This window comes from Lepisma saccharinum, chromosome 1, assembly GCF_977018435.1.
Source record: "Lepisma saccharinum chromosome 1, izLepSacc3.1, whole genome shotgun sequence".
Lineage (NCBI taxonomy): Eukaryota > Metazoa > Arthropoda > Insecta > Zygentoma > Lepismatidae > Lepisma > Lepisma saccharinum.
Genome location: NC_139229.1, coordinates 145049558 through 145065302, shown reverse-complemented (window position 1 = coordinate 145065302; position 15745 = coordinate 145049558). Strand labels below are relative to the sequence as shown.

Below are 15745 nucleotides of genomic sequence, written 5' to 3'. Positions count from 1 at the left end.
AAAATATATTTCCTTTTAAAAATACCCATTATTAGAACAAAATATTTACTGTGGGTAAAACTGTACTTTATTTACTTTGTTTTTGTGAAAGAAAATTAACAAACTAACTGTTTCTCAATAGTTGCTATGTTAATCCCAGTCTCTCATCACATTAACAAAATACAATAAACATAAGAACAATACCTTAAGAGGAAGCTTCAAGCTCTCAGTACTTAGAAACACCAAATAGTCTCTAAGAAGCCTCCTCTTGCTGCTAGGCTGTTGTTTCTCTGACCGTTTTAGGAATGGATGCACGAAACATTTCAGATGGTCTATGAATGTTTCATCAGTGCTCTGTGTAAAAATAAACACCAACAGGACATTATAATTTCAACTTAAATAAAGTCATATGAAAGCTCACTTCACACTATTCTTATTTTTATTCCCATTGAAAGTCTGAATAACCTTCTGAACTGAAACAAAGTCACATTCACTGTCACAACATAACTGTAAATACTCTATTTATCTTTCTGTATTTTTACTATGAGGGTGGATCAAATAAAAACGTAACAGTGGATGTATTGGGTTATATTTATGTATGTGTGTGGCGACAACCCTGTGTAGAGATAGAGCAGGAGGTAAGAAAGGAAACCCCTACTGCATAATGGACTCGTCCTAGATAGTTGCACGTGAGCACGTGATATGCCTAGGAGGTCGGGCAGCAGTATCGTTTGCGTCACCCTGGTATGAAACCAGTGACCCTTTGGTTACAAGAAAATGATGTTACCACCACACCAACAACAAACCAAGTCATTACTGGGGGTCAAAAATTGCTGTTACACAAAACCAGTAACTACAGCCTCGTCATGTAACAAAACAGGCAGTAGATGAAAGTTCAAGCACAAGATCATGCTGTGCACTGGGAGCTAGCCAGCCATGCCATGGACAGCAGCAGCCTCTACGCTCAGCAACTGGATGAAGTTTGAACTTCTGCTCACTCAGTACCCAGTACTGATCAATTGAGAGCTGTTACCTTGCCATGGTAACAGTCTGGCAAATACTTTCCAAGTACCGAGAAGAGGAAGGATGGAGCAGGTTGAGAACAAAGCTTCCAGTTTTTTGCTGTCCAAACTACCAAGTGGTGTTACAGCAAAATCAGCAATTAGCAGCAAAATGGGTCAAGACCATAGTTAATGATGGCCATTATTTCCAAGAAAGAACATTTGCTTGTTTGCATGTTATAGCTTAATAAAATCTGTCTTCTCAAGGTCCACAGTGAACTTCATTGCTACTTACACAAATCTGAGATCATGGACATTTGACATAGAGGCAGGGTTGCTAAAGGTCCAGGAATTTTAAATAAATTCAATTCCAGTCCAGGAGAGAAAATCAGCAAGCGTAAATGGGTTCTGGACCGTAAAGAACATTTTTATTTGTAAAGTATTTCAATTCGGTCCAGGAACTTTTTTTCCCGGTCAATTGAAATACGGTCCAGGAACCTTTTTTCTGAATGACTTTAAATACGGTCCAGGAACGTTTTTCCGAACCATTTAAATTCGATCCCGGTACCTTTATTCCAGGTTCAATTTCAATACGGTCCAGGAACCCTTCTTTTCTGAATCAGGATCGATTATGGACCTAATGATAAAGAATTATCCACTTGTGAGCATGAAAGGCTAATCCAGGTGCTGGCTGCCTCGAGAATCTAAGGTACAAGGTAGAAATGGGTGAAACACAAACGCTGCAGCCACGTTACCCCTCTCCTTGTAGCCCCATTCTCTCGCACGTGTTCCTTCACTTGGTTGTAGCAACACCACCCGTCCCTGTTGTGATATCTGCTGGGAACACAGCAGGCTGACGTTACCTCATCGACGGCTTCTATTGGCTGAGGTTCCTGGATCGGATGCCGGATCAACATGTGACAGGTTTGTTTGAACTCAATGTGACGCCACACTAATATAGTCCATTGCGTTATGTACAGTAACTCTTCGACAAGGGAGTTCTTGAACCTGACCCACGAGAGAACAACAGTGTTATTATTTAATCCCTGTGCTACGCTTTCTACAACCGCAGCGTGACATTCCAATGTAAAACGTACTCGCGAAAAGTTTTAGAAGGCAACTTTTAATCGGTCTACCCTAGTCAAGAAATTGTAAATAAATTCAATTCCGGACTGGGAGAGAAAATCAGCAAATGAATTCTAGACAGTGTATAACCTTTTCATATTTAAAGCATTTCAATTTGGTCCAGGAACCCTTTTTACGGATCAATTTAAATACGGCCAAGAAACCATTTTTCAAGAATGAATTTAAATACGGTTCAGGAACCTTTTTTCAGGAACAATGAAAATACGGTCCAGCAACCTTTTATAAACAAAACAATACGCAACTTGGACCAAATTTAAATTGTGCGAGAAAAAAGTTTCCGGTCCTACAGTGGAACCCAATAGAACCTATTACAATTTCTGGGTTCCTGAACCTTAAACAACCCTTCATAGATGATTTCTAAACCAGTACAGCTCATACTGAACACTATTGTTATTGTAAGGTTAAAGCATCAGTGAAAAATCGATTTTATGTTTTTCTGGGAACCAAGCTGGAAAATCTTAAAATGAAGGAAAACGTAATTTTATAACAGGTTGCTATGTTGTGACCATTAAGACTGAATGTATAATGCGGGAAAATGTAAAATCCAGGAACGTCAAATTGGGCTTCCATTGTATTATGTTTTATATTTTTAAATTGGAACTGCTTTGATGAACTGCCCACTTTTAAGTTTTCATTAGCTGAGCTGATACTGACACGAATAATCAGTATGGGCAAATACCAGAATCTGCTGGAATTTATTCATTGGTACTGACCAATACTTTCCAGAGCTCAAGTGTCTCACGAAGTCTGCAATAATGTTGAATGACACTTTCACTGAGCCTAACTTGAAAATTATCTAACATGTATAATTTTCATTATTTTGACAACAGTATTGTGGGGATAAATGAATTTTGTGACTATGGTTGCAATGCAAAATTTATATATATTGAAATTTACAAATAATCTGTTCTGTATCAGTATCAGTGGAAATTTGTAAGAGTATTATTTAAACCTTTCAAAGTGGTGTTGGCTCAGCCCTAGTTTTTACATATTTCAATCATAGTGAAAATGGAGTCAATTCGACTACTATTTGTCACATTACTAAACATTAAAACAAAGTAACGAACATATAAATATAATTTACAAACTCTGCACTTAAGGAGGAGAAATAAAAGAAGTATTTTTAGTACAGCAAATTATCTCATTAGAGATTGGCATTTTTGAGTGTCCTTATTTACAAGCTTCAATATAGAAATTGACGAGATTTCTCTGATCAGTAAACTGTAACAATAGCTCATAAAAAAGCTGATAGGTAATTTAAACAATGATGTGTTTTGAAGTAATAGTAGAAACAGTTGATGTGCTGCTGCTGCTACTATCACTACTATATTTGTAGAGCCATGCAAGATATAATATACAATGATTACATATTTTTCTTCGGCTGAAAATCTTTCAGGTGGAAAGTTAGATATTAAGAATTTGCCAATTGTAAAAAAAATGTCTACAATTGAAATTCATTACTATGTTCATTATTCTGCATCACTTACCGACGACATGAGCAATTTGACTTTTTCCAAGTCGGTCATTTTCTCCAATTTTGCCAGACTTATGTCTTCCACATGAACTTCATAAACCAGTGTGTCCAAAGTGACGAGTTCAGATAGCAATTTGTCCAGGCCCTGGACAAAGAGAAGAGAATCAAGATTTATTTATATCATTTTTAAAACTAAGAATATTTCTCAAAAATATAAAAAATGCAATTATAAGTGAGCTTTCACACCAAAACAATATGCATTACTTGAGGACAGGTGAATTGAACACAGGCAGGGACTGCAAAAATGCTGCGTGACACTTTGACAGAATCTTATTAACCTGGAAATTATACAAAATTTGAAAGGATAAAACACTACATATGTATGCTGGGCAAGGCAGTCTATATTTCAGTAAAACACTTAACCCTCTAGTAGGGTCTTCCTCAGATTTGGTGATTTCGAGTCTGAGGAAGACCCTGATAGAGGGTTGAAACATAACATTGTTAAGAGTTTTACTGAAATATAGACTTGTAGAAATATAGATTACTGAAATATAATACCTTGTATAAAGTGAGAAAATTCATTTTACTTAAATATAGACTGCCTTGCTCAACATATGTAGTGTTTTTTCTGTCATGGAAATAAGGCTTAATTGTGTTAAAATTTGAGTTTCATTTCTTATGCACCCATATTGAGTGGGGCAATGGATTTTGTAAATAAGTGAAAGGTATTTTGATGTTCCAATGTAACTCTTGAATGTTTTAAAGGAAAACCCTTATCAATTGATGCATAATTGCCATGCAATACTTACATATTAAAATTCATGGCTTTTTTTGAACAACACTTATTTTCATAATTGGGAAAAGAGACACGCAGTAGTATATAAATACGGAGAAACTAGTACTCACTTTTTATCCGCGAAACTGTTTTTTCTCTTTCAATTAATTTCAGTGGCCAGTGCCACCATCCTCGTTGGAACTTGCTGTACTGTTGCTTGGTGTGCGTCTTTTGTTCGTAGTTCTCTGGCTGCCGCTAGGTGCGCTGTTGCTAACTGTGTGTTTGGGTCTGTGTCGTCTGCTATTTCCGGGCGATAACTGTTGTAGTAGGGGAATCCAAGTGTGGTGCGCTTGTCCGCTATCGATGTTTAGCTTGTGCGGGAAGTGCATTATGGCATGCGTTTCCTTGATTTTGGTGTCTATGAGCATGTGGGCAGTGTGTTTGACTTGAACCTCTTGAATTTTATGGCTATTGTATTTGAAATGTTTAGCAAGAAAACCTTTTTTCAACCCCCCCTTTCACCTGCCATTGCCTATGGCATTCCCAAAACTCATAAACCTGGAATCCCCATGTGCCTTATAATAGCTGGCTTCAATTACCCTACTGTCCACCTAACAAACTGGCTAAAACAAAATATCTCAATTCAACCACAAACTAACATATGTGTTCCACAACAGTGCCGATGCTAAAAATCTGGTGACTTCAATAGTGCAAGCTGACAGTGCAAAATTAGCCAGCATTGACATAGTAGATATGTACAGTTCAATCCCCACAGACCTAGCGCTGCGTTCAGTTGAAAGATGGCTGACAACAAACAGAATCCCTGCTCTAGAGGTACAAGAGATAACCAGGCTATCGGAAGTTTGTCTGAAACACAACTACTTTCAGTTTGAGGATAAATTCTACAATCAATCCGAGGGCCTTGCAATGGGCAATCCACTATCAGCTCCTTTAGCCAACATTGTCATGCACCTGGCTGAAAAAGAGATACTCCACACTCCAGAACTACAATACATCCGATATGGAAGGTACACGGATGACACAATAGTCGTATACAAAAAGACAGAAGAACTCAACCTTCTAGTGAACAAGCTAAATAGCATCCACCCCAGACTCAACTTCACCGTAGAACAAGAAAAACATGGTAAAATCAACTTCCTGGACATCACCATCAGCCGTGCACTTAACAAATTCACACCACTGTCTACAGAAAACCGGATGCAGGCAACCAATACATACATGCTCTCTCTAGCCATACCCCCAAGCAAAAAGCCAATGTGTGGCTGAACTTTTATTGAAGAACCTTCTCCTACTGATGCAGAGAAGAGGATCTATGAGAGGAGATAGCCACCATTACTGAAATAGCCCTGAAACATGGCTACACTGAAGCACAACTTTCCACTTGGTGCAGTAAAGCGGAAATACAGGTCAGACACCCTAACCAACCGCAATCAACCCATCCGCAAGCAAGCCAGCCACAATCAACCTCCAGCAGCCAATATAAATGGTTTGCCTTCTCCTACCATCCCACCACTTCCAACCGCATATCCAAAGCCCTTCTCCCATATGGCATCAAAGTAGCGCACAAATCCAATTCCAAAATAGCTGATAAACTGAACAAACACAAACGGTACTTCCTCTCCCCCCTTGATAACCCAGGTGTATATGATGCAGAGTGTGAATGCAAGGCACATTACATCGGCAGGTCCATCAGATTTGTCAATGAAAGAATCCAACAGCACCTAGCAGATGCAAAAAAGCCCAACCCACTACTGGTCTTGCTAAACATATCAAATACAATAGCCATAAAATTGAAGACGACAGAGACCCAAACGCACAGTTAACAGCAGCGCACCTAGCGGCAGCCAGAGAACTACTAACAAAAGACGCACACCAAGCAACAGTACAGCAAGTTCCAACGGGGATGGTGGCAGTGGCCACTGAAATTAATTGAAAAAGAAAAACAGTTTCGCGGATAAAAGTGAGTACTAGTTTCTCCGCATTTAACATTTATTTGTTACAAATATTATGCATTGCTATCATTGAGAATCGGGAAGATTTTTGTCATCAGTATAATTTTCTATTCAATTTAAAAACAAAGATAAAGGTTGTGCTATATTAAAACACTTACCCTGACATTTCTCTCTCTACCACGCCTAACAAGAGTTAAAGCATGGTCTACCATCTTACTTCGCATTTCTATTTGGTATGATCTTGCAACGTACCAGTTGCAAAGCAACTCAATTGTTAAGTCAGGTGTTTTAAATGGCAGCAGTGATAATTCTTCTTCATACAAAAAGTCAGCTTCTCCGTTATCTGATATTGTCACAATGTGTCTACAAGAAGAATTAAGCACTTGTAATTTGAACAGCACAACAACAGTGTATAAAAAGTTAATATGGCATTTCAAACTCTTGTCTCAAAAGCATGAACAATTTCAAGCTATGAAAATAAAGTGGAACTTTCACTGAAATTTCTTCATGACACTGTGGCTAAAAAGAACTTAAGATGTAGAAAAATGTATAAATGGGGATACTGTTACATGAATTTGCCTTATTAGAGCCAGGAAAGTAAATTGTATAAAGTAAGAAATCATGGAATATAGAATCAAGTTTTCAGAGCACTTGTTAATTTCTACAGGAATGAACTATCATTTCTATTCATTTTATTTACTTTTTTTGCCTCATAATGATGAATTACCAATATAAAATTTATTGAAACTGACAGCCACTATTCTACAAATCCAATATAAAATGGCAAATATTCCTTGGGAGCATGAGTGGTTCATTAACCTCCTTCATTATTTTATACAATCAGGTGACTACAAAAGGTATTTCTTTTGAAAAAACATTGCATATCTAGACATTTATGTTACAAAAACACCACATATGAATTTATATATTTATATTTGTGAAAAACAAAAGTCATAATTTGCACTAAATTACAGGTTATTTAGTGGTATATCAGATCGGCAAAAGGCACAAACTTTTATCGATAAACCTATACACCAGAATTCTTATATTAGCATCAACGGTTTCATTCCCTTTGATGCCCATGTGACTGGGCACCCAACAGAAGCAATTTTCAGTGCTGACAGAGAGAGACATGAGTTGTCAAAAAATGCATTGCAATATGAGATACCTGAAAGAGAGCCATTCCAGACTCTGGAGCACACTAAGTGAATCAGTGCAAATTAGGACTCTCAGCAAACTGTGAACACCAGAAAAGTCCAGTGCTTTAGGACAGCATAGAGTTCTGACAGGCAGGATGCAAAGCAAATCTGTAACTTTGAGAGTCAACTGATTCGACTGATTTGAACCCATCCATATACGTATTCGGAAAGTAAGTACCGAAAGGGTGTAAGAAATAAAGTAAAATAGTTTTGTACCTTTCTTTATTTGCATTGCATTCTACAGACCTTAAACTACTTTTCTACGTAGTTTCCACTATTTTTCAAGCATTTGTCATAGCATGGCACTAGTTTTTGTATCCCATCGTCATAGAATGTTCCCGCCTGTGATGAAAGCCATCCATGCACTCCTGCTTCGACGTCATCATCCTCGTCGAAACGCTGACCACAATTTTCGATATTTCACGGGATCTGTCACAATTTCATAGAGGACTGTTTTCTTGAAATTTGTGGAAATTCCATGGAAAGCGACAATATTGTGGAGCGTTTGTTTTCACGAATTTCCATGTTGACTGCACGCACCGAATCCCCGGTCACAACAGATGGCCAACCGCTCCTTGGCTCATCGTGAACTGTCTCACGACCTTCTTTAAACATCAAAAATAAAGACCTTTCACAGTTGACGGTGGATGTTTACCGGTTTCACGTTTCTTGCATTGAGAAAACGAATCACAGACCGGACTTGTCGGCGGGCCGATTGATTTTCTTGAACATTTCAAACATTCATAAACATAAAAAGAAAAAGCATGGCCTGCTCCAACGACTGCCTGTGGCTTACTAACGGATGAAGGACGTCAGCGAGAGCTCACACGGTTGTGACTGCAGCGCTACAGCGGCAATATTTGCAAACGGTACTTACTTTACGAATATGCCTCGTAAGACTAAAATTGGGGTACTATGATCAAAGCTCTAGAAACTGTTGCTGGTATTTGGCCATGTTTTTTTCTGCCTTTGAGAGGAACTTAGAGACGATGGAGAGAAAGGGATAAAAAATGAGGGAGGGAACAGAAAGAATGAAGGTTGCACCTACTCAAATCTTAAAGGTGCCTTGAATGTAATTGTTACCATGTATCAAGCCATGTTTTAAATGAGGCTTTTTAAAGAAAGAAAAAGTTTGCAAATTATTAAATTTCAATTTCTCAGTCTCTAATCTCTAGCAACAACTATGAAACTCACTTAAACATCTCCTCTTCACACCAGTCCTTGTTTCTTAGATGAACCTGATTCAGCTGGAACACTTCACCATCACCACATTCAGGCAAGAGGGTACTGAAAATACACACACAAAAGAAAATTTGTTTCAGCACATGTTAGAAATTTTAGCAAGTAACAATGCCAACATCGAATAGATTAAAAAGTAACAAAAATTTTATTATGTTAATTTTAATAACTTGTATTTAATTTTGTATCACTTTTCAATGTTGACCCACCATTTTGAGGACAATTGGGGACCTTCAAGGTAGGAGCAGCAGGCTCCAATCTCAAAAGTCAGAAACAGCAGTAATGGAAGTTGAAGCAATAGCTATGCTTCACCCAAAGGCATGTTGTATCCCAGAGAGAACAATAACAAAATATACATAAAACAAGAAACAACTTTACATTTTCAGAAGGGGTGAGACAGATTAATTGGTACACTATCAGTATCAACCGATATCGGTGTATCGGTAAAATAACCGATAATTTTACCAATCCAATATATCTATAAATATTTTAAATTTTGTGCAATATTGAGCCATTTTGTTATAATATTTATGGATATAAACATATAATCTCCATTGTATACTTTTTAAAAAGTAAATGTCTCAATATGTAGATTCTTGTGCATTGCAAAAGCTTGGTTCAATTGATAACATAAATTTACTAAGGAGGCTAATGAACCAATTGAAATTTTATATTGAATCAGTAGAATATCAGTTATCGGTATTGGTAAATTTAGTACTGGTATTGGCTTAATTTTCACATCGGTCCATCCCTAATATTTAGTGTAAAGTAACTATTTATAATAGAAGAGCATGTAAGGCATTGATGGGCATAAAAAATGATCAAAGTTTTACTGACATCACGAAGGAAAAACATTCAATTCAATTGCTTCTCATACAGTATATGTCCTGGTCATGGAGTTCTTGCTATGCATGGAATAGCATTTCCCTGTCTACAATTGCAATAGCAGTAGCAATGTACAATGTACTGGTGTTCCAACAAGTAGCCTTTGTTCTAACACTGAAAAATCTTGAGTTGCACATTCACAGCATCCTTCACATGCCCCTGTAATATGCCTCCTCTTGGTCACATGCCATTATGTCATACTAACACCTCTGCCAGTGCAGCAAAATACATGCACTAAATGCAAATAAAACTTTGCGAGTTTTATCCATTGATGCCTTACATATTCTTCTACTGTAAATAGTTACTTTATACTGTAATATGGTGCATTTTGTTACTTTTATGCACATTAACACACAATTCACACACAGTGCCTCTTATGGTTGAGGCGTATGTGGAGTGGCAGCTGGGGCATCAGTAACTGGGATCACATCTGCTGCTATTTAGACCCACAGCTGTATGCTGACCTTGGCACTGAATGTGTCAGTGCTTCAGTATTCAGATAACTGATGTCCAGTTTGCACGTATTTATGAAGTGATAAGGTGTTAACAAGTGTTATAATTTGGTTTGTTTTAGTTTACGTATTACTTGTGCTTTTCTGCAGTCTAATAATGCCATGCTATCCGCACAATTTTAAACAACACATTTTTATGTGCGACTCTTGCGTCATTACTAGGGAACGGATTTCTAGGTCCATACCTTTTTTTTTTGCTACATCCTAGACATATGCTATTTAGAGATCTTTACAATTCATGTACACAGCACACCTCTACTGAAATTCTATAGGATCTCAAAATGCCTAAATGATCTATAAATTCCTATAAATGCATAAAATCCTTATTTTGGCTAGAAAAACGCCTTTCAAACCATTCGCTTAACTTTCAAAATAACTTTTATTAAGAACGACCCTTAATTTCCACCACAAAGGTTTGAATGAATCCAAGCAGCAAAAGAAGCAATGCAACAGCAAGAGGTGTCAATGTCTGTGCAAATTTCCATTATCTTCCAGCTTGCATCACGAAATTAGAAAAATGAGGAGCAAACTGACTGGATGAGGCATTCTCCATTGTTAAACGCTGTACTTCCCAGGCAATTAAAGGGACCGTAGGTGTAGCATACCAAACAAAAGTTTGGGCTGTCTTGAGACAGAATCCTAGCTACAAAATTATTCAGTTGTTAAAAGAGGGTCGCCATTATACCGAGGCTCCAACAGTGTAAGAGCGCAGGAAGATTCCTAGAATACCTCCATCTGATTGGTTGTTTCGAGTGCCTGCTGTGACAAGTAGGAAAGGTAACCTTTAAGTGACAAATCACATCGCGTATTTCCTCCATTGACACAACAGTTAGGGATAGGGAAGGATTTGCGCAGGAAACTACAACTGCCCTAGTGTAGAGGCTGTTCATCAAGGAGAAAACACCACTGCGGTTTGAGTTTTTTGAACACACTTCATGCACACTAATTGGGATTTCACCTACAGTTTAAAGTAGGATTCGAACCACTATGTGCCTCCAACGGATATCGAACCTACAATCCTGTGACTGTCTTCTACATTTACGAATCACAGTATTTACTTTATTTCTGTTGTACACAAGTTTATGAAATTAACAGCGAGCCATTGAAATTAAGAACACTGTATCAATGTCAATATTTGTTATAAGTTGTTGTTTTTGATTCATTTTTGTTATATGTAAGAAGATTGACTTAAATGTCTTGTGTTGAAAGTTGCGAAATGAGTTCTTATCTAATGATTAAAGTGAAATAATATTTACGAAGATAAATTTTGCTCTTTTAATTCTTGCAACATAAGTTATATAATATTATGGAAACCCAGGACATGAAATTAAATTTTTAAATTGAGTAATAGTCTGCTTATCCTTCGCGTACTGTATAGACTATATTCAGTGTAAAGTATAGTTGCAACCCCTTCGTTACAAGGCGACAATGTTACCACTATGCCTCGGGGAGAACCAAACATGCCTTGGGAATCAGGAGCAGATGCATTTATGAAGTTTGCACACATAACTTCCTGCACGTGGAGACAAGGTTCTCCATGGACACTTCTGGGTTGTAACGATTACATGGAAAGTTAATGGGATTGTTAGAAGCCAGAAGTGTCCGTGACTGTACAATGGCCCACTCACAGATGACTGGAAGAACTTCACCATTGAGAACACTTCAATATATGATACATTGGATAAATTGCATATTTTTTATAATAGTATTTATTACACTAAAAATAGTAACGTTTGTATACAAATTGCATCTAAAACCAATTATTCCATAGAATTATTATTAATTAATAATTATGCCTATTGATTTATTATAAGCACCCAAAAGTCCTAAATCCCTCTTCTTTTGGCACCCAAAATCCATTCCTTAGTCATTATGAATTCTTGTAAGGAAGTTAGAATATGTTTTGCAGCAGAATTCCGAGATGTTCATGTTTTTCACAGAGACAGTGTTCGGATACTTGTGAACAGATTTAAGTAATCAGGGTCTGTTCTTGATAAGAAGCGAAGGGTAAAACGGCGTGTGCTTAATGAGGAGAAACTACACGATGTTGAAGTCAAAAGTACTTGCACAAGAAACAGACATTTCCATGATGTCTGCGTCATGAGCTACCAAGCTAAACCTGAAGCTATACGTTAGAAGAATTGAAAGAAAATATCGGGAGAAAAATTGAAACAATTTCGGAAGAGGAACTGATACGTGTTAGTGAAAATTTCCTATAAATATGCCGTAAACGTATGGATGCACGAGGACATCATTTTCAACACCTCTTTTAACAAGGCACGGGCTCATTTTAATTGTAACTGTCATATTGTATATTATTTCATTACATAGCTAGCAGTTCCAGTTTGCCGGCAGATGCAATCATACTTCCCACCATACTAGCTGTAAATCTTTTATGGGTACTTCATTAATATTGGCAAACATTTTCACATCTGTCCACCCGTACTTTGTAATAAATATGCAAAGTTGATTCATTCCTTTTAATTTACCCTTTGTTTGTGGAAGTTAACATGAAAGAGCTGTTGTGGAATTGCATATTTTCTTCTTAAGCTGTCATTTAATCGCAAAATCCACTTTTGTCACACAATATTCACACAGATTTAATACAAAATGTGTATTTTGTATATAAGTTCACAGAATATCTGGAATTTGGGAAAGTATTAGTTGGTACTGGTAACAGAATTTGAACTAGTACCTCTCAATCAACATTGATATAATACACATGGTACAACGCACGTACTTACCTGTACATCGAAGGGTTCATTGTTTCAGGAAAATTGGAGAGGATAGCCAACCAATGGCATGAAATTGCATCCCAGTGATAAGCAAACATGTTCTCCACAGCCTGCCAATCTCCATTGCGAGCAAAATCAACAGTTGATTTAATAACTGGAGCTGATCTGAACTTTTCGTAAAATACACTGTCATATAGAGTTTCTGCAACTTGTGGACCTCCTAAAATTGTCTGAAATGGAAATGATATGAATTACTGATTCTATACTTGTCCAATTTTAAACTGGCAGTATTTCTTGAAAAAAACATGAATTATTCGTCCACATTCAGAGAATGGTCTTAACTTAGAAAAAAGTTAATTATTAGAAATTTATTTAACAAAACCCAAGCATATGAATTAAATTTTTATACCCCTGAAAACAAAAGCAAAGTGATTACAACACGACGACGTTACCACTACACCACCGGGGACCAAGGTGGATGGATTTCAATCAGGTAGATTTAAATTTTGATTTAAATCACTTTAAATAAATCATTTATAGAATAATGTATATAAGTAATTTGTAGATATTACAGATATTTGTATATAATTTGTAGATTTCAGAATCACTTTTGGTGAAAGTACATTAATCTCGAAATCATTCAATGGTGTTTATTAGGCTCTAAGATAGGAAAAGCAAGGGAACAAAAATATGTACTGATGGGTTCAAGCTTACATGAAAGTAAAATGTAATATGTAGTTGCAAGCACTCTTACATTTCTCTTCATTTAAAATCCAATAATTGTTATAGGCAAAAATAGCAAAAAATTTGTGTAGAATAATATACAACGCACTAATCATGTTCAACTATAAATAGTGTCATTATCATTACGTTGTAAATAAACATGGCAGCTAATATTTTGCAAACTATCATTAAAAAAATTGCCAAAATTCAGCTACAAAGACTATAAAAATATTTTAAGTTAATACTTATATAGTACATCCCAGAATGTTTTATTTTCACTGGAAGAAACGTTACTGAAATTATTGTAGTATCATTAACATATAGGTTCACATAAACGGTACAATATCAGAAACAGAAAAATGTAATTTACATATAATTTTCTATTTGCTTTAATTAAACTGTTTAAACATTTTACAGGGTCATTTACCAGGTAAAGTCTTTCCATAAAAAAGATGTATCTATATGCATGGTGCCAAAAAACATACAAGCAATTTTAAGCATTGCCCCCTCCCCCCAACCTTGAAAGAAAATCAATTCTAGGGGGAGCAAGGGCACCTTCAGGGGGCACAGAGGGAATATTGCCCCTCAAATTCAAATTTTATGCATGGTGCCCAATGAAAAAATTTGCAGCCAGTGGCGCAACCACAGAGGGCATGGGGGCATTGCCACCCCCAACTTGGACAGAAGCCATTTCTAGGGCAAACATTGAAATGAGGAAAAGCAAGGCTTGCAGAATCTAAAGAGTAGCAGGACAAAATTATACTCAAGGTGGAATTAGTTTTCATATATTTCTGGCATTTTTCTTCCAGACGGACAAGAGCACCTGCAGGGAGACACAGAGGGACAATTGCACCCCCCTCGATTTCAAATTTTATGCAAATAAAAATTTGTTTCGTAAAATTTTCTTGGCGCTTTGCTCTCATTACCTGCTTTTCTTGCAGTCTCATCAAGTTTACAGCCGTAGCCAAACAATCCATATGAAAAAGTTGTAAAAGGGAGAATACCATGGCACCCCGTAAAATAATTTGCACCCTATGAAATCAATATTGCTTTAAGTTTGCAAAAATTGGTTCTGAAAATTTTGTTTTCTATGATGCATTATAAATTACTAGAGAGAGAAGTAAGACCAAATGTGTACTTCAGACTGTTGTTGCTAAACAGTTTTGTTTTAAATGTATGGACGATCGTTTTGAGGAAAAGGAGCACACACATGTGAGAGACAATTTATATAATATTTGCTGTTGGTTTGTTATGAGGTGGATGAATTGATTATGTAATGTATTTAAATAATATGTATGCATTAAAGAAACATAAAATACGTGCACAATTTTGTGTTAACATGTTGCATGCGGATATTGTTATTTTACGTTGCTCCATGTTGCTATATGTGTAAAACATATGTTATACATGAAAGTTACACATGTCATATGTACAAAAGGAATTATATTCGTCATTTTTGTCTGTCAAAAATACAGTTTGTGTGCTAGTTTTCCATTATTAGCTAATGTGAAATTGAACATGCTGAAAAAAATACCAACAATAAAGATAATAATAATGCCCCTGTTGTTATTATTGGCATGTTTATCTCAGGGAGGTGCAGTCTGGCGTTTGGAAAAGTTCGGAACTATTCGTAAACCTCCACGGATGATGTCAGCCACGGGACATGTCAGACGAGCACCAGCAACGGCATAGGAAATCACACTTCTTCCGTGTTTTCGGAAATAAATTTGTTATAAAATCGAATGAATGTTCTAGTGTGTGTATATAAATAAATGTATATGTATAGAGCAGACTATATCTAGTAAACTGTGTCACTGAAAGTTAACTATCAATAGAATTACATGTAATGAAAAGCGGGAAAGAAGGCTCGGAGGTGGAGCAGAGAGGTTTGTTCAGAATTTTCTATTTGAGTGGTGTAAATTCGTGTTTATGGGGGTGAAAAGTTATAACTAGAGCCAAAATGACCACAAAGTTGCCCTTTTTAAAACATTGTGTGGGGTGTTAGGGCGAAGTTGTTGGATAAATCACTGGGACCGACATATTACAACTTCATGCTTATAATCCAAAAGTTACTTTTTTAGCACTTTCATCCTGCAGTGTTTGC

The 15745-nt window shown here is 36.7% G+C and overlaps 1 protein-coding gene across 1 annotated transcript in view; it reads right to left on the bottom strand.

Annotated features, from left to right (window-relative positions):
• LOC146002131 (NBAS subunit of NRZ tethering complex-like) overlaps positions 1 to 15745 on the bottom strand; it is a 103997-nt gene that overhangs the window by 48929 nt on the left and 39323 nt on the right. Inside the window, exons 16-20 of the mRNA XM_083139853.1 lie at positions 12928 to 13148; positions 8742 to 8834; positions 6507 to 6711; positions 3614 to 3745; positions 184 to 333 (exon numbers count right to left, since the gene is read on the bottom strand). Of these exons, the coding sequence (XP_082995979.1) occupies positions 184 to 333; positions 3614 to 3745; positions 6507 to 6711; positions 8742 to 8834; positions 12928 to 13148 (801 nt within the window). The remainder of the gene's footprint in view (positions 1 to 183; positions 334 to 3613; positions 3746 to 6506; positions 6712 to 8741; positions 8835 to 12927; positions 13149 to 15745) is intronic.